The sequence below is a fragment of the Scyliorhinus canicula genome, chromosome 17 (genome assembly GCF_902713615.1).
Source record: "Scyliorhinus canicula chromosome 17, sScyCan1.1, whole genome shotgun sequence".
NCBI lineage: Eukaryota > Metazoa > Chordata > Chondrichthyes > Carcharhiniformes > Scyliorhinidae > Scyliorhinus > Scyliorhinus canicula.
The window spans coordinates 129,761,198-129,778,904 of NC_052162.1; the positions used below are offsets into that span (position 1 = coordinate 129,761,198).

Sequence of the window (17,707 nt, forward strand, 5' to 3'; positions counted from 1 at the left end):
ACTCGGTTCGATTGGTTGGCAGGTGGCCAATGAAATGGCCAAAAGGCCATATTCTGCCCGGTAACAGGAGGTGATTAGATCTGGCCTAAATGGGATGATTTTCAGAGATCTAAGGAAAGCAGTTTTGAATCCTGGACACTCAGGGGAAGGAGCAACTCTTCTTCTTCTTCTTCTTCTCCTCTCTCTCTCTCCAGAAAGGGTGTGTTTTGCTGTATTTCTGAAACTGCAGAGACCTGAATGAGCCTGCAGTGAAACCATTGCAGGCTGCAAACAGAGACCTGGATATGAAAGCTTACCATAAGACCATCAGATAGTGGAGCAGAATTGGACCATTCAGCCCATCGAGTCTGCTCCACCGTTCAATCGTGTCTGAAATGTTCCTCATCCCCATTCTCCAGCCTTCTCCCCTTAACCTCTGATCCCCTTATTAATCAAGAAATACCCTTATTCATCATGAACACCAGATTTGTGCTCGAGGTGCTATTACCTACAGGGCTACAGATCAAGAGCTGGAAGGTGGAATTAGGCAGAATAGTTCCTTCTTAGAACATCCGAATTAGGAGCAGGAGTAGGCAATTTAACCTTTACAGCCCGCTCCACCGTTCAATACGACCATGGCTGATCTTATCCTGGCCTTAACTTCACCGTCCTGTCCATTCTCCATAACCCTTCAACCCATTACCTATAAAAAACTCCTCCTTAAATTTACTCATTGTCCCAAATTCCACCGCACTCTGGGGAAGCGAATTCCACAGATTCAGGACCCTTTGGGAGAAGTAGTTTCTCCTCAAATCTGTTTTAAATTTGCTACCTCATCCTGAGACTATGACCTCTCGTTCTAGAATGCCCCACAAGAGGAAGCATCCGCTCCACATTTACTTTGTCCATACCTTCACCATCTTGTATACCTCAATAAGATCAACCCTCATTCTTCTAAGCTCGAGAGCATATAGGCCCAAACTGCTCAATCTCTCCTCGTACGACAAACTCCTCATCTCTGCAATCAATCCAGTGAACCTCCTCTGAACTTTACTTTGAAAGAAGTTCTGTTCAAGACAACCATCTGAAACAGACTCTTTTTATTTTTACTTATCTTTTCTTATACCCCTCTCCTCCCCTCTGTGTTTGACTGTCTTGTGTGTGTGTATAGAGGGTGGGGGGGCAAGTTAAAGTGGGGGGGGGGGGGGGGAATTAGGAATCAGATAATCGTTAACCAGTTGTATTGGTTGCATATTTCATTGCCATTCTTGTTACAAATAGACAGTAAATAGACAAATAGATTGTGTATGCATTTACAAACCTGGGCCGGGAAGTCTCCGCACCTTTAGGGGCCAAGCCCTCACATTGAGGGCTAGGCCCACGCTGGACTGGTTCCCGCTCTGCCGGCCGGCGAGAAAGTCCTTTGGCGCCACGCCAGCCGGGGCCGAAAGGTTTTCGCCGGCCGGCGTATGTCCGCGCATGCGCCGGAGCGTCAGCGGCTGCTGACGTCATCCTGGCGCATGCGCAGGGGAGGGGGTCTCTTCCGCCTCCTCCATGGTGAAGGCCATGGCGTGGTCAGTCATATCAAAGGCTGCAGACAGGTGGAGAAGAGTGAGGAGGGATAGTTTACCTTTGTTACGGTCAAGTAGAATGCCATTTGTGACTTTAAGAAAATATGGATCAATGCCGATCGGTGGGCCCCGATCACGGGCCAGACCACCGTGGGGGCACCCCCCCCCAGAACCCCGGCACCCACCCGCGCCGCCTGCTCCCGCTGGTAAGGTAGGTTGTTTGATCCATGCCGGCGGGAGAGGATTGACAGAGGCGTGAATCGCCGCGGGGGGGGCCCGCCGACCGGCGTGACGCGATTCCCGCCCCCGCCGAATCTCTGATGGCGGAGAATTCGGGACACGGCGGGGGCGGGATTGACGCCGGCCCCGGGCGATTCTCCGACCCGGCGGGGGGGGTCGGAGAATCCCGCCCCTGGTGACTGTAACTATGTGGCAGCGAAGGCCCTTGGGCATTTTTATAAGAATTATTGGTCAATTCAATTGTGTTGTAACTCCTGGGCACATGGAGCTGGAATTGACCGCACACAAGCCCAGGGTGTTTTAACCCAAGGCCGGAATTGAACCCATGTCCCTGGCGCTATGAGGCAGAAGTGCTAACCATTGTGCCATGTGCTACCCACTCCCCCCATTTGTAAATTTAAACACAATTAGCATTTTATTAATCGACAGTAACTATCATTAAAATGGCAACAAATACAATGGTTAACTACTGTCTAATGGGGACACCTGGTGGCGGCACAAGGGAGGAGGTCATGCACTCGGTAGAGGAGCCTATTGTTGATGAACATCAAAAACGCTGGGACTAAGAGGTCTGCGGGTGGTAATTCTTCGACTGACTCGCAGGTTTCTCTTTGAGCCCCAGCAGACTAGATAGGAGCTGCAGCCACCCAAACTCGACAGGCTCGCCAGTACTGGCTAAGGGATTTGACAAGTATTTCGAGAGACAATGATGTTTGAAACCCTCCGTACCTTGATTGAAGAGGCGCTGGGCTCTGTCTGAGATAAGTGAGCGATATAGCTTCAGAAGCTGTGAAGAAGCATGGCGAGGCATTGAAGGGGGTGGACTCGGCTCTGGCGATGCACAGCGACAAATTTGCCTGGAGGCCGAGATCACGATGGCGGCGGAGAAATTTAAAAGCCTGAGGGTGAAGGTGGGTGACGTCGAGAATCGGTCGAGGAGACAAAACATCAGTCGTGCGGTTGCCAGAGGGTGTGGAGGGCCCGAATCCTATTGTGTACTTCTTGCAGCTGTTCTGTAAAATGATGGGGAGGATGGGCTGCCGTTCCCTCCAGAACTGGACAGAGCCCATCGAACACTCTGGCAGAAGCTTCGGGCAAATGAGCCCACATGAGCAGTTTTAGTTAGATTCCGTAACTTCCAGGAGAAGGAGCGGGTCCTGAAGTGGGCCAAGGAGATTCGAGGTGGGTAGGGAGCCTGGTTAGAATCTGGCAAAATGTCGGAGCAAAAGAGGCAGACGGCCTTCAATAAGGCTAAAGCAGCATTATATAAGTTTGGAGTGATGTATCTAGCAAGGCGGCAGGTTACCTTCTAGTCAAAGGACTATTACTTTGACACTTGGTGTAATTACGCAATTCATTTTATTTCCAAATAAGGGGCAATTTATTTATTTATTTTAATAAATTTAGAGTACCCAATTCATTTTTTTTCCAATTTTTTTTGCACTGGAGTGCTGAGCTTGTGGCATTTGAGTGCTACAGTGAGAGTTTGGTGACTGAGGGAGTTAGGTGAGGAGGGAGTAAGGTGCTCCTTACATTTCATTTCCTATATTTATCAAAGAGCGTGAAGGGAGCCAGGAGTTTAGAGTACAGCTGACTGGGAGTAGAGTCGGAGGGCGGAGGTCCAGTGTTAAGGTACTGGAGCTGGAGCTGGATGAACTTCGGATCATCCGGGAGGCAGAGGGGGTCATAGAGAAGAGTTACAGGGAGGTAGCCACACCAAAGGTACTGGACAAGAGTAGCTGGGTTACAGTCAGGGGAAAGAAAACTAACAGGCAGACAGTGCAAGGATCCCTCGTGGCCATTCCCCTTCAGAACAAGTATACCGTTTTGGATGCTGTTGGGGGGGATGACCTACCGGGGGAAGGCCCCAGCGGCCAGGTCTCTGGCACTGAGTCTGGCTCTGGGAATCAGAAGGGAAGGGGGGAGCATAGAAAAGCAATAGTAATAGGAGATTCAATGGTTAGGGGAATAGATAGGAGATTCTGTGGTCGCGAGCGAGACTCCCGAAAGGTATGTTGCCTCCCGGGTGCCAGGGCCAGGGATGTCTCTGATCGTGTCTTCAGGATCCTGAAGGGGGAGGGTGAGCAACCAGAAGTCGTGGTGCACATTGGTACCAACGATGTAGGTAGGAAAAAGGGTGTGGAGGTAATAAACAAGTTTAGGGAGTTAGGCTGGAAGCTAAAGGCCAGGACAGACAGGGTTGACATCTCTGGTTTGTTGCCGGTGCCACGTGATAGCGAGGCTAGGAGTAGGGAGAGAGTGCAGTTGAACACGTGGCTGCAGGAATGGTGTAGGAGGGAGGGCTTCAGGTATTTGGATAATTGGAGCACATTCTGGGGAAGGTGGGACCTGTACAAGCAGGACGGGTTGCATCTGAACCAGAGGAGCACTAATATCCTGGGGGGGAGGTTTCCTAGTACTCTTCAGGAGGGTTTAAACTAATTTGGCAGGGAAATGGGAACCGGATCTGTAGTCCAGCAACTAAGGTAGACGATAGTCAGGACGCCAAAGCACGTAGTGATGCAGTGGGGAAGGTAACAATGACAAAGGAGAGTACTTGCAGGCAAGGAGATGGGTTGAAGTGTGTATACTTTAATGCAAGAAGCATCAGGAATAAGGTGGGTGAACTTAAGGCATGGATCTGTACTTGGGACTACGATGTGGTGGCCATCACGGAAACTTGGATAGAAGAGGGGCAGAAATGGTTGTTGGAGGTCCCTGGTTATAGATGTTTCAACAAGATTAGGGAGGATGGTAAAAGAGGTGGGGGGGGTGGCATTGTTAATTAGAGATAGTATAACAGCTGCAGAAAGGCAGTTCGAGGGGGATCTGCCTACTGAGGTAATATGGGTTGAAGTTAGAAATAGGAAAGGAGCAGTCACCTTATTGGGAGTTTTCTATAGGCCCCCCAATAGCAGCAGAGATGTGGAGGAACAGATTGGGAAACAGATTTTGGAAAGGTGCAGAAGTCACAGGGTAGTAGTCATGGGCGACTTCAACTTCCCAAACATTGAGTGGGAACTCTTTGGATCAAATAGTTTGGATGGGGTAGTGTTTGTGCAGTGTGTCCAGGAAGCTTTTCTAACACAGTATGTAGATTGTCCGACCAGAGGGATTGGATTGGATTGGATTGGATTTGTTTATTGTCACGTGTACCGAGGTACAGTGAAAAGTATTTTTCTGCAAGCAGCTCAACAGATCATTCAGTACATGGGAAGAAAAGGGAATTGAACAGAATTCAAGAAAATACATGAGAATACATAATAGGGCAACACAAGACATACAATGTAACTACATAAGCACTGGCATTGGATGAAGCATACAGGGTGTAGTGTTAATGAGGACAGTCCATAAAAGGGTCATTTAGGAGTCTGGTGACAGTGGGGAAGAAGCTGTTTTTGAGTCTGTTCGTCCGTGTTCTCAGACTTCTGAATCTCCTGCCCGATGGAAGAAGTTGGAAAAGTGAGTAAGCCGGGTGGGAGGGATCCTTGATTATGCTGCCTGCTTTCCCCCGGCAGCGGGAGGTGTAGATGGAATCAATGGATGGGAGGCAGGTTCGTGTGATGGACTGGGCGGTATTCACGACTCTCTGAAGTTCCTTGCGGTCCTGGGCCGAGCAGTTGCCATACCAGGCTGTGATGCAGCCCGATAGGATGCTTTCTATAGTGCATCTGTAAAAGTTGGTAAGGGTTAATGTGGACATGCCAAATTTCCTTAGTTTCCTGAGGAAGTAAAGGCGCTGTTGTGCTTTCTTGGTGATAGCGTCGACATGAGTGGACCAGGATAGATTTTTGGTGATGTGCACCCCTAGGAATTTGAAACTGCTCACCATCTCTACCTCGGCTCCGTTGATGCTGACAGGGGTGTGTACAGTACTATGCTTCCTGAAGTCGATGACCAGCTCTTTAGTTTTGCTGGCATTAAGGGAGAGATTGTTGTCGTTGCACCACTCCACTAAGTTCTCTATCTCCCTCCTGTATTCAGACTCGTCGTTGTTCGAGATCCGGCCCACTATGGTCGTATCGTCAGCAAACTTGTAGATGGAGTTGGAACCAAGTTTTGCCATGCAGTCGTGTGTGTACAGGGAGTAGAGTAGGGGGCTAAGTACGCAGCCTTGCGGGGCACCGGTGTTGAGGACTATTGTGGAGGAGGTGTTGGTGTTCATTCTTACTGACTGTGGTCTGTTGGTCAGAAAGTCAAGGATCCAGTTGCAGAGTGGAGAGCCAAGTCCTAGGTTTTGGAGCTTTGATATGAGCTTGGCTGGGATTATGGTGTTGAAGGCGGAGCTGTAGTCAATAAATAAGAGTCTGATGTAGGAGTCCTTGAGATGCTCTAGGGATGAGTGTAGGGCCAGGGAAATGGCGTCTGATGTGGACCGTTTGCGACGGTATGCGAATTGAAGTGGGTCAAGGCGTTCCGGGAGTATGGAGGTGATGCGCTTCATGATCAGCCTCTCAAAGCACTTCATTACAACTGACGTCAGGGCCACCGGGCGGTAGTCATTGAGGCACGTTGCCTGGTTCTTCTTTGGTACCGGTATGATGGTGGTCTTCTTGAAGCAGGTGGGGACCTTGGAGTGGAGTAGGGATAGGTTAAAGATGTCTGTGAAAACCTCTGCCAGCTGGTCCGCGCAGGTTGTGAGTGCACGACCAGGGATCCCGTCCGGGCCCATCGCCTTCCGTGGGTTCACTTTCAGGAAGGCCGATCTGACTTCGGAAACTGTGATGGTGGGTATGGGTGAATTATGGGTTGCTGGGGCACTCGATAGCGGGTTGTTGGTTACCTGCTCAAACCGAGCATAGAATGCGTTAAGTTCATCGGGGAGGGGTGTACTGCTGCCAGAGATACTGCTCGGCTTCGCTTTGTAGCCCGTTATGTTGCTTAGTCCTTGCCACAACCGCCGAGAGTCTGTCTGTGACTCTAGCTTAGTTTGATATTCTCTCTTGGCATCTCGGATGGCTTTGCGGAGGTCGTACCTGGAGGGGAGGCCATATTGGATTTAGTACTTGGTAATGAACCAGGGCAGGTGATAGATTTGTTAGTGGGGGAGCATTTTGGAGGTAGTGACCACAATTCTGTGACTTTCACTTTAGTAATGGAGAGGGATAGGTGCGAGCAACAGGGCAAGGTTTATAATTGGGGGAAGGGTAAATACAATGCTGTCAGACAAGAATTGAAGTGCAGAAGTTGGGAACATAGGCTGTCAGGGAAGGACACAAGTGAAATGTGGAACTTGTTCAAGGAACAGGTACTACGTGTCTTTGATATGTATGTCCCTGTCAGGCAAGGAAGAGATGGTCAAGTGAGGGAATCATGGTTGACAAGAGAGGTTGAATGTCTTGTTAAGAGGAAGAAGGAGACTTATGTAAGGCTGAAGAAACAAGATTCAGACAGGGCGCTGGAGGGATACAGGATAGCCAGGAGGAAACTGAAGAAAGGGATTAGGAGAGCTAAGAGAGGGCATGAAAAATCTTTGGCAGGTAGGATCAAGGAAAACCCCAAGGCCTTTTACACATATGTGAGAAATATGAGAATGACTAGAGCGAGGGTAGGTCCGATTAAGGACAGTAGCGGGAGATTGTGTATTGAGTCTGAAGAGATAGGAGAGGTCTTGAACAAGTATTTTTCTTCAGTATTTACAAACGAGAGGGGCCATATTGTTGGAGAGGACAGCGTGAAGCAGACTGATAAGCTTGAGGAGATACTTGTCAGGAAGGAAGATGTGTTGCGCGTTTTGAAAAACTTGAGGACAGACAAGTCCCCCGGGCCTGACGGGATATATCCAAGGATTCTATGGGAAGCAAGAAATGAAATTGCAGAGCCGTTGGCAATGATCTTTTCGTCCTCGCTGTCAACAGGGGTGGTACCAGAGGATTGGAGAGTGGCGAATGTCGTGCCCCTGTTCAAAAAAGGGAATAGGGATAACCCTGGGAATTACAGGCCAGTTAGTCTTACTTCGGTGGTAGGCAAAGTAATGGAAAGGGTACTGAGGGATAGGATTTCTGAGCATCTGGAAAGGCATTGCTTGATAAGGGATAGTCAGCACGGATTTGTGAGGGGTAGGTCTTGCCTTACAAGTCTTATTGAATTCTTTGAGGAGGTGACCAAGCATGTGGATGAAGGTAAAGCAGTGGATGTAGTGTACATGGATTTTAGTAAGGCATTTGATAAGGTTCCCCATGGTAGGCTTATGCAGAAAGTAAGGAGGCATGGGATAGTGGGAAATTTGGCCAGTTGGATAACAAACTGGCTAACCGATAGAAGACAGAGAGTGGTGGTGGATGGCAAATATTCAGCCTGGAGCCCAGTTATCAGTGGCGTACCGCAGGGATCAGTTCTGGGTCCTCTGCTGTTTGTGATTTTCATTAACGACTTGGATGAGGGAGTTGAAGGGTGGGTCAGTAAATTTGCAGATGATACGAAGATTGGTGGAGTTGTGGATAGTGAGGAGGGCTGTTGTCGGCTTCAAAGAGACATAGATAGAATGCAGAGCTGGGCTGAGAAGTGGCAGATGGAGTTTAACCCTGACAAGTGTGAGGTTGTCCATTTTGGAAGGACAAATCTGAATGCGGAATACAGGGTTAATGGTAGGGTTCTTGGCAATGTGGAGGAGCAGAGAGGTCTTGGGGTCTATGTTCATAGTTCTTTGAAAGTTGCCACTCAAGTGGATAGAGCTGTGAAGAAGGCCTATGGTGTGCTAGCGTTCATTAGCAGAGGGATTGAATTTAAGAGCCGTGAGGTGATGATGCAGCTGTACAAAACCTTGGTCAGGCCACATTTGGAGTACTGTGTGCAGTTCTGGTCATCTCATTTTAGGAAGAATGTGGAAGCTTTGGAAAAGGTGCAAAGGAGATTTACCAGGATGTTGCCTGGAATGGAGAGTAGGTCATACGAGGAAAGGTTGAGGGTGCTAGGCCTTTTCTCATTAGAACGGAGAAGGATGAGGGGCGACTTGATAGAGGTTTATAAGATGATCAGGGGAATAGATAGAGTAGACAGTCAGAGGCTTTTTCCCCGGGTGGAACACACCATTACAAGGGGACATAAATTTAAGATAAATGGTGGAAGATATAGAGGGGATGTCAGAGGTAGGTTCTTTACCCAGAGAGTAGTGGGGGCATGGAATGCACTGCCTGTGGTAGTAGTTGAGTCGGAAAAGTTAGGGACCTTCAAGCGGCCATTGGATAGGTACTTGGATTAGGGTAGAATAATGGAGTGTAGGTTAACTTCTTAAGGGCAGCACGGTAGCATTGTGGATAGCACAATTGCTTCACAGCTCCAGGGTCCCAAGTTCGATTTCGACTTGGGTCACTGTCTGTGTGGAGTCTGCACATCCTCCACGTGAATGCGTGGGTTTCCTCCGGGTACTCCGGTTTCCTCCCACAGTCCAAAGATGTGCAGGTTGGGTGGATTGGCCATGAAAAATTGTCCAAAATTCTATGATTAACCTAGGACAAAAGTTCGGCGCAACATCGTGGGCCGAAGGGCCTGTTCTGTGCTGTATTTCTCTATCTATCTATCAATCAAGGGGCAATTTAGCGTGGCCCCCCACCTAGCTTGCACATCTTTGTGTTGTGGGTCAAAACCCATGCAAACAGGGGGAGACTGTGCAAACTCCAGACAGACAGTAACCCAGGGCTGGGATTGAACCTGGGACCTCGGTGCCGTGAGACAGCAGTGCTATCCACTGCGCCACCGTGCTGCCCTTATCAGGGGAAATTTATATCTTTGGATTATGAGGGTGAGTTCCCGCAGGCACTGGGAGAATGTGCAAACTCCACACAGTGGGGCCGGGATCGAACCTGGGTCCTTGGCGCTGTGAGGCAGCAGCCTCTCCGTGTAATTGATAAGAGAGTTTGCTTCCTTTCCTGGAGGAAGATTATTTTCTTTTGTCTCCGAGAGGGTTTTGTCAGCCTGTGGGTTTTCCATTCCCCAGAGAGCAATGGAGACCGCAGGTCAATGAGTATTTAATCAAAGTGGATTTCGAAGCGTTTTTGGTGAACAAGGGTGTTGTCGGGAAGGGGATGGGAAGGTAGGTAGGAGGGGGACTGACAGGGAAATGGAGTTGAGGCCGAAATCAGGTCAGCCATGATATTATCTTATTCATCTTCTGGTACAATCTAGAACAAGAGGTCACAGTTTTAGAAGGGGTAGCAGATTGAAAACAGAGATGAAGAGAAATTATTTCTCTCAAAGGGTGGCGAGTCTGTGGAATTCGCTCCCCAGAGTGTGGTGGATGCCGGGGCATTGAGTAAATTCAAGGAGGAGATAGACAGATTTTTAATTAATAACGGGTTGAAGGGTTATGGATGGAGTTATAAAATCATAAGACATAGGAGCAGGATGAGGCCATTCAGGCCATGGTCTGCTCTGCCATTTGATCATGGCTGATATGTTTCTCATCCCCATTCTCCTGCCTTCTCTCCGTAACCCCTGATCCCTTATTAATCAAGAACCTATCTATCTCTGCCTGAAAGACTCTCAGAGATTTGGCCTCCACAGCTTTCTGCGGCAAAGAGTTCCACAGATTGACCACCCTCTGGCTGAAGAAATTCCTCCTCATCTCTGTTTTAAAGGGTCATCCCTTCAGTTTGAGCTGTGCCCTCAGGTTCTAACTTCTTCTACTAATGGAAACACCCACTCCACATTCACTCTATCTCAGCCTCTCAATATTCTGTAAGTTTTAATAAGATTCCCCCTCATTCTTCTAAACTCCGTTGAGTATAGAACCAGAGTCCTCAACCACTCCTCATATGACAGGCTCTTCATTCCAGGGATCCTTCTTGTGAACCTCCTCTGGACCCCTTTCAAGGCCAGCACATCCTTCCTTAGTTACAGGGCCCAAAACTCCTCACAATACTCTAAATGGGGCCTGACCAGAGCCTTATACGGTTGAGGCCGAAAGGAGATCAGCAATTGAGCGGTTCTCGAGGGGGCCGGATCGCCTACTACTGCTCCTACTTCTTATGAATGGGGACCAGCTCTGAGGGGCTGAATGGACTTAATTCCGCTCCTATTCCTCACACTCCTGCGAATAGAGTTGGCATTTGGAGGTGTGAAAATTCTAAAGGGTTTTGATGGAGTAAAGAATTATGTTTTTATTGTGAAGGGGGACATTAAGAGCATAATTAAGAGTATAATGTTTGCACATTCTCCCTGTATTTGTGTGGGTTTCGCCCCCACAACCCAAAGATATGCAGGGTAGGTGGATTGGCCACGCTAAATTGCCCCTTAATTGGAAAAAATTAATTGGGTACTCTAAATTTAAAAAAAAAGTATAATGTTTTCAATTGGTGAATGTTCGTGGTTGGGGCAGCCATGTTGATTTCAAGCACGTGACCACCCCACCTTGACCGCACGCGAAACGCGTATTGATGACGAGGAAGCGCAGGGGCGGGGTTTAAACGCGCCAGCGAACACAGCGGTGAGTGGGCGGGGCCTGCCTTGAGTGGCGGGGGAGAGAGCGGGCGGGGCCTGCCTTGAGTGGCGGGGGAGAGAGCGGGCGGGGTGAGGAGGACGGGGAGATTCGAGCGGCGGGGGGCGGGGCCAAAGTGATGGGCGGGGTTTGCAGCGGGGTGGGGCGGGTCAGTGAGCTGCTGGGGCGAGGCGACGAAGAATCGGTGGGCGTGGTTGGTGTGGGGGAGGGGAGGGGCGAACAATTACTGGGCGGGGTGTGATGGCTGGCGCTGACCAATCTGGGCGTAGCGGCCAGTGCGTCGGGGGGGGTGACGCAGTGGGGGTGGTGGCGGGCCGGGGGGGGGTACGCAGGGGCAGCATCCAGGGGCACTGGCCAATCGGAGGGCGGCAGCAGAGGGGCGGGGCCTCCGCCGGGAAGGGGGCTGTCGCAGTGGGGGTGGTGGCGGACTCGGGGGGGTTACGCAGGGGCAGCATCCAGGGGCGCTGACCAATCGGAGGGCGGCGGGGCCTCCGCAGGGAAGGGGGCTGACGCATGGGGGTGATGACGGAACCGGGGAGAGGGTACGCAGGGGCTGCATCCAGGGGCACTGACCAATCGGAGGGAGGCGGGCAGAGGCTGCGCCGGGGAGGGGGCTGGCGCAGTGGGGCTGATGACGGAGCCGGGGAGAGGGTACGCAGGGGCTGCATCCAGGGGCACTGACCAATCGGAGGGAGGCGGGCAGAGGGGCGGGGCCTCCGCCCGGGAGGGGAATGGAGGACAGTCACTCGGCCATTTTGTGCAGCCGGCCCAGAGGCTGAGGGCCGAAGGTAGTGGGGGGGTGAGTGCGGCCTTTGTAACCTCCTCTTGGCTCCTCTCCCAATCCGTCTCCCCCCCTCGCTTTGGGGTTCAATAGGATGAGAGAGAAAAACAGCAGGAACAGTGATGCAGTTGCTCGGGGCGGGGGAATGGGGCAATTAAAGGGATGGCGTGGAATAAAAAACGTGGCGTCAATAAATGTGCAATTAAAGGGGATTTGCTGCCAAAAGGGGTGGGGCAATTAAAGGGATGGCGCGGAATAAAAATATGGCGTCAATAATGTGCAATTAAAGGGGATTTGCTGCCAAATGGGATGGGGCAATTAAAGGGATGGTGTGGAATATGGTGTCAATAAATGTGCAAGTGGGGCAGCACGGTAGCATTGTGGATAGCACAGCTCCAGGGTCCCAGGTTCGATTCTGGCTTGGGTCACTGTCTGTGTGGAGTCTGCACATCCTCCCCTTGTGTGCGTGGGTTTCCTCCGGGTGCTCCGGTTTCCTCCCACAGTCCAAAGATGTGCAGGTTAGGTGGATTGGCCATGCTAAATTGCACTTAATGTACAAAATTGCCCTTAGTGTTGGGTGGGGTTACTGAGTTATGGGGATAGGGTGGGTTTACTGGGTTATTGGGATTGGGGGAGGTGTTGACCTTGGGTAGGGGGCTCTTTCCAAGAGCCGGTGCAGACTCAATGGGCCGAATGGCCTCCTTCTGCAATGTAAATTCTATGATAATCTATGATAATTAAAGGGGTGAATCTGGCGGGTGGACGTGGGACACATTGAATGTGTGATGAAAGGAATCTGGGAATAAACGTTCTTGATTAAAGGGATGGTGTGCAATTGAAGGCGGGGGGGCAAATGAATGGAGTGGCTGCAAGCAATTGAAGGGGCATTGAGGTTCGAAAAAGGCTCAAGCTGAAGGCTGCAGAGTGGTTAGCACTGCTGCCTCTCAGAGCCAGGGACTCGGATTCGATTCCGTTCACAGGGTCACTGTCTGTGTGGAGTCTGCACGTTCTCCCCGTGCCTGCGTGGGTTTCCTCCGGGTGCTCCGGTTTCCTCCCACAGTCCAAAGATGTGCAGTTAGGTGGATTGGCCATGATAAATTGCCCTTAGTGTCCAGAGTTACGGAGTTAGGACAGGGGAATGGGCCTCGTTAGGGTGCTCTTTCAGAGGGTCGGTGTAGACTTAATGGGCTGAAGAGCCTCTTTCAGCACGAGGGAATCTAGGGAAAAAATGTTGGACAGGGGAGTTAAGTGGGCGGCATAGTAGCACAGTGGTTAGCACTGTTGCTTCACAGCTCCAGGTTCCAAGGTTTGATTCCCGGCTTGGGTCTCTGTCCGTGTGGAGTCTGCACGTTCTCCCCGTCTCTATCAAAAGACGTGCTGTTGATGAATTGGATATTCTGAATTCTCCCTGTACCCGAAGAAGCGCCGGAATGTGGCAACTAGGGGCTTTTCACAGTAGCGTCATTGCAGTGTTAATGTAAGCCTACTAGTGACAATAAAGATTGTTATAAGAGGGGACGTTGTGATTCAATTGGATGGAGGATGTGTATGTGTGTGAATAATTAATCCATTCACCTGAGGAAGGAGCTGCGCTCCGAAAGCTCGTGTTTGAATCAAACCTGTTGGACTTTAACCTGGTGTTGTTAGACTTCTTACAATAATTAAAGGGACATTGATGGAATGAGAGGGATGGTGCATTGGCTTTAAGTGAAGTCGGAGGGCAAAAAGGAACGGGCAATTGGTTTGGATGTGTGGTTAAAGGGATTGCGTTCTGAATTACAAGTGGGATAACCAAGGCATTTAAAGGGGCATTGGTGGCCTATAGGACGCAAGTCACTGGAAGGAGAGAGCATGTGATTAAAGGGATGGGTACAACTAAAGGGGGCAGTGTGGGGGGCAGCACGGTGGCTCAGTGGTTAGCACTGCAGTCTCACGGCGTCGAGGTACCACTTTGGGTCACTGTCCGTGTGGAGTTTGCACATTCTCCCTGTGTTTGCGTGGGTCTCGCCCCCACAACCCAAAGATGTGCAAGGTCGATGGATTGGACACGCTAAATTGCCCCTTAATTGGAAAAAATGAATTGGTGCTCTAAATTTATGTTAAAAAAAGGGGGCAGTGTGATCTATTGAGGGGTGGGAAATTATAAGCATTATTGCAGAGGAAAAATAGTTTGGGCTTTTCACAGTAACTTCATTGTAGTGTTAATGTAAGCCGACTTGTGACAATATAGATTAAATTCTAAGGGACAGCATATGCAGCATTAACTGGGGTGTTGTGAGAATGGATTGTTTTAATTCAAAGTTACATTCACAGGATGGGGAATTAAAGGGACGGTGCCAAATAAAATGTTGGTGATGGGGGTAAATAATGGCGTTAAAGGGGTGTTGTGGCAAAGTGGACTGGGCCATTAAGGGGCAAGGTGTGATTAAAGGGATGGCCATAATTAAAGAAACGCTGTGACCTGGGGGGGGGGGGGGGGGGGGGGAGGCGGGGGGGGAATGCGCTGTAGAGGCTGGGCTGTTAAGTATGTTCAAGGCCGAGACAGACAGATTTTTAATCAGTGAGGGAATCGAGGGTTTATGGGGAAAAGGGGGGGGAGAAAGTGGAGTTGTGGATTATCACATCGGATCGGTCACAATCTCATTGAATGGGCAGAGTGCACTCAATGGGCCGAATGGCCTCCATCTGCTCTGGGTTTGGCCTACTTTCCCACCTAAACTGCGCATTCCTGTTCACGAAGGATCAATTTATCATGGCCAGTCCACCTAACCCGCGCACCGTTGGACTGTGAGAGGAAACCCACGCAGACACGGGGAGAACGTGCAGACTCCGCACAGTCACCCAAAGCCGGAATTGAACCCGGGTCCTTGGCGTTGTGAGGCAACAGTTGGGGGTCAATATTTACCTTTTGAGCCATCGTCGCTGATGGGCCGATCGGAGACCGCTGGGAGTTTAGAAGAATGAGAGGCAATTTTATTGAAACATATCAGATTCTGAGGAGGGGGGCTGTGATTTAACAGACTGGGGGCACGTTCAGAGTAAGGTGGGTCGACTAGACGAGCTGGAATTTCTTCTCTCAGAGGGTGGTCAATCTGTGGGCTCCTGTCCCCTCAGGGAAGCAGTGAAGGATGCAGGTCACCGAATATATTTGAGGCCCGGGTTAGAGAGAGTTTTGATCAGTGAGGGAGTCGAGGGGTTATGGCAGAGGAGGAGGGGGCATAACAGTGGAGTTGAGGCCCCGTAAGATCAGAGCAGCTGCTATCTTATTGAATGGCGGGGGTAGGCTCAAGGGGCCAAATGGCCTTCTGATCCTATCGAACAACTGGCCCATTGTTGACAGTGGGATCTTGCTGTGTGAGAGTCGGGCTGCCGCATTGCCGGCGTCACCAGTGTTGCATGTGCGCCGTTGGCGGGTGCTTTGGGACAGGATGTGAAAATGCAAGTCCTGTCATTTCTTTTTTCCGTTCCTTCGTGTGGTGACCTCTGTAAACTCTGCGTCTGCAGGCGACCGAGCGCGGGAGCGCCGCTGAGGGACTCTAACCGAGGGACCCGCTCGATCGCTCCCGAGCTGAGCCGCCCCGGCCCTGCGAGCATGGAAGGTGGAGCTGCGAGGATATCCAGGATGGCTGAAGGCTGAAGGCCGGCGACGTGGGCGCGACCCGAGGGGAGGGGGAAGGAAAAGCACGGAGACGAGTCGCTCGAGCGGCCACGAGCGTGGTGCGAGAGAGAGAGAGACGCACATCGAGCGCAGCCGGCTCTTTATAAGTGAAGGAGGAGCCTGCAGCCGGGGACAACGGTGGGGAGGATGGATGAGGGTGAGGTGGAGGGCGGCTTCCCTTACTGTTGCGCAGAGTGCGGAGCGGGTTTCCACCGCCCGTCGGAGCTGGAGGCCCACGTCTGCGGCAGAGTCGGCGACAGACACGGGGAGGGGGCCGACGGCCAGGGGCGACCCTTTGCCTGTGTGGAATGTGGTAAGCGGTTTGCCCACTCCTCCACACTGCTGAGCCACCGGCACACTCACACCGGGGAACGGCCGTTCACCTGCTTGGTGTGTGGCAAGAGCTTCGCCCGCTCGTTCAGCCTGCTGACACACCGGCGGGTCCACACGGGCGAGAGGCCCTTCACCTGCGCCGTGTGCGGCAAGGGCTTCACCCAGTCCTGCAACCTGCTCAGCCACCGGCGGGTCCACACCGACGAGCGGCCGTTCCCCTGCGGCCAGTGCGGCAAGCGGTTCCGGGTCTCCAGCAGCCTGGCCCGGCACCGGCGCGTGCACACAGGCGAACGCCCCTTCGCCTGCCTCGTCTGCGGCATGGGCTTCACCCAGTCCTCCCACCTCCTGGCACACCGGCGGGTGCACACGGGCGCCGGGCCCTTTGCCTGCTCCGACTGCGGCATGGGCTTCACCCACTCGTCCAGCCTGCTGACCCACCAGCGGGTCCACACCGGCGAGCGGCCCTACACCTGCTCCGTCTGCGGCAAGGGTTTCACCCAGTCCTCCAACCTCATGACCCACCAGCGGGTCCACACCGACGAACGCCCCTTCCGCTGCGGCCAGTGCACCAAGCGCTTCAAGGTCTCCTCCCACCTGCTGCGACACCAGCGCATCCACACGGCGGAGCGCCGGCCCTCGGCCAGGGAGCGCGACGGTGATGGCGAGGCGGGGGAGCCTGCCCTCGGCCCCACCTGACACATGGGACACCTTGCTGTCATCCATATGCCCTCGGGTCTGGCAATCGTTCAGAGCGGGGGAGGGTGTGCGAGGGGCGGGGGACCCCTTCCTGCAAAGTCAAGTATAGCCTTTCTTCCAAGCCCTCCCCCTCTATCGCCACCTTCTCCAAAGGCGGTTCGCAGGGGTGGGGATGGGGGGGGGGGGGGGGGGAGAGAGGAGAGAAGGGTGTGTGGTGTTATTTGAACACAGTGTGTACACCTCGAAATAAACCTGCTTTGTTTCAAACCCACGCACAATGGGCAGGTGGATTTTCCTTTGCAGGCGCGATGGCGGTCGGGGTTGGGTGGGAAGGCAGAAGGGAGGTGGTGGTGTGGGTCCCGATTTCCACCTGAATGTTTGGGTCTGGATGGGGTGCTGTTCGCAACGATTCCAAGGACGCCTGGAGGGGACGGAGCAGCAGCAGACAGTCTACAGTGTCTACTTGGAGGGAGCCCCCCGGCAAACTACAGCAAACAGGTGACCCTGTACTGCAGCAACTTCTCCCGATAGGAGCAGGCTTATTTCACCGGCACAATGCTGTGAGTGGATGATAGTTAATGTAGAGCAAGTGAAGCGTGCAACTGTAGTCCCAATCCCTTACAGCCAGGTGGGCTCGAGGTGATTGGCTGGTGGGGGAGGGGAGTTGGGGAATGGGTGGGTTCAACAGGCATTGGGACCCGGAACCCTCAACAGAAAGGAATGGTGGTTACCCTAGAGGGCTGTAATACAAAGCTGATTGAGACTCAACTGGGTGGTAATGGAAAGGGTAGAAAAGGGGGTATAAATGGCCAGGGCAGTAAAATGGCATCAAGAGAGAGAGGGGGATTAGGTGATAAATGGGGAGGTCGTTAAAGGTGTTCAAATGGGGGCAGAAATGGGCCATAAACGGAAAGGGAGGGGTATGAACTGTGGCTGGAAATGGGTGAAAGAAGGGGCAGGAAATGAGGAAGGAAGTAGGATAGATGACAGAAATGGGGCAGGAAGAGGATATA

General features: G+C 51.8%; 1 protein-coding gene across 3 annotated transcripts; it reads left to right on the forward strand.

Moving 5' to 3' along the window:
* The first annotated feature begins 11,827 nt into the window (after positions 1–11,827).
* LOC119952288 (zinc finger protein 239-like) lies at positions 11,828–16,959 on the forward strand. 3 transcript variants are annotated; one of them, XM_038775916.1, is made up of 2 exons: positions 11,828–11,877; positions 15,512–16,959. In XM_038775916.1, the coding sequence occupies exon 2, from the start codon at positions 15,813–15,815 to the stop codon at positions 16,692–16,694; it is 882 nt and encodes a 293-aa protein (XP_038631844.1). In that variant the 5' UTR covers positions 11,828–11,877; positions 15,512–15,812; the 3' UTR covers positions 16,695–16,959. The 3 variants fall into 3 exon arrangements, with proteins under 3 accessions (XP_038631844.1, XP_038631842.1, XP_038631845.1); XM_038775914.1 differs by lacking the exon at positions 11,828–11,877 and adding an exon at positions 11,921–12,025; XM_038775917.1 differs by lacking the exon at positions 11,828–11,877 and adding an exon at positions 11,933–12,014.
* The last annotated feature ends 748 nt before the right edge of the window (positions 16,960–17,707 follow it).

Coding starts and splice junctions, on each gene's coding strand:
- LOC119952288 (XM_038775916.1), top strand. CDS start 15,813: ATGGATGAGGGTGAGGTGGAGGGCGGCTTCCCTTACTGTTGCGCAGAG.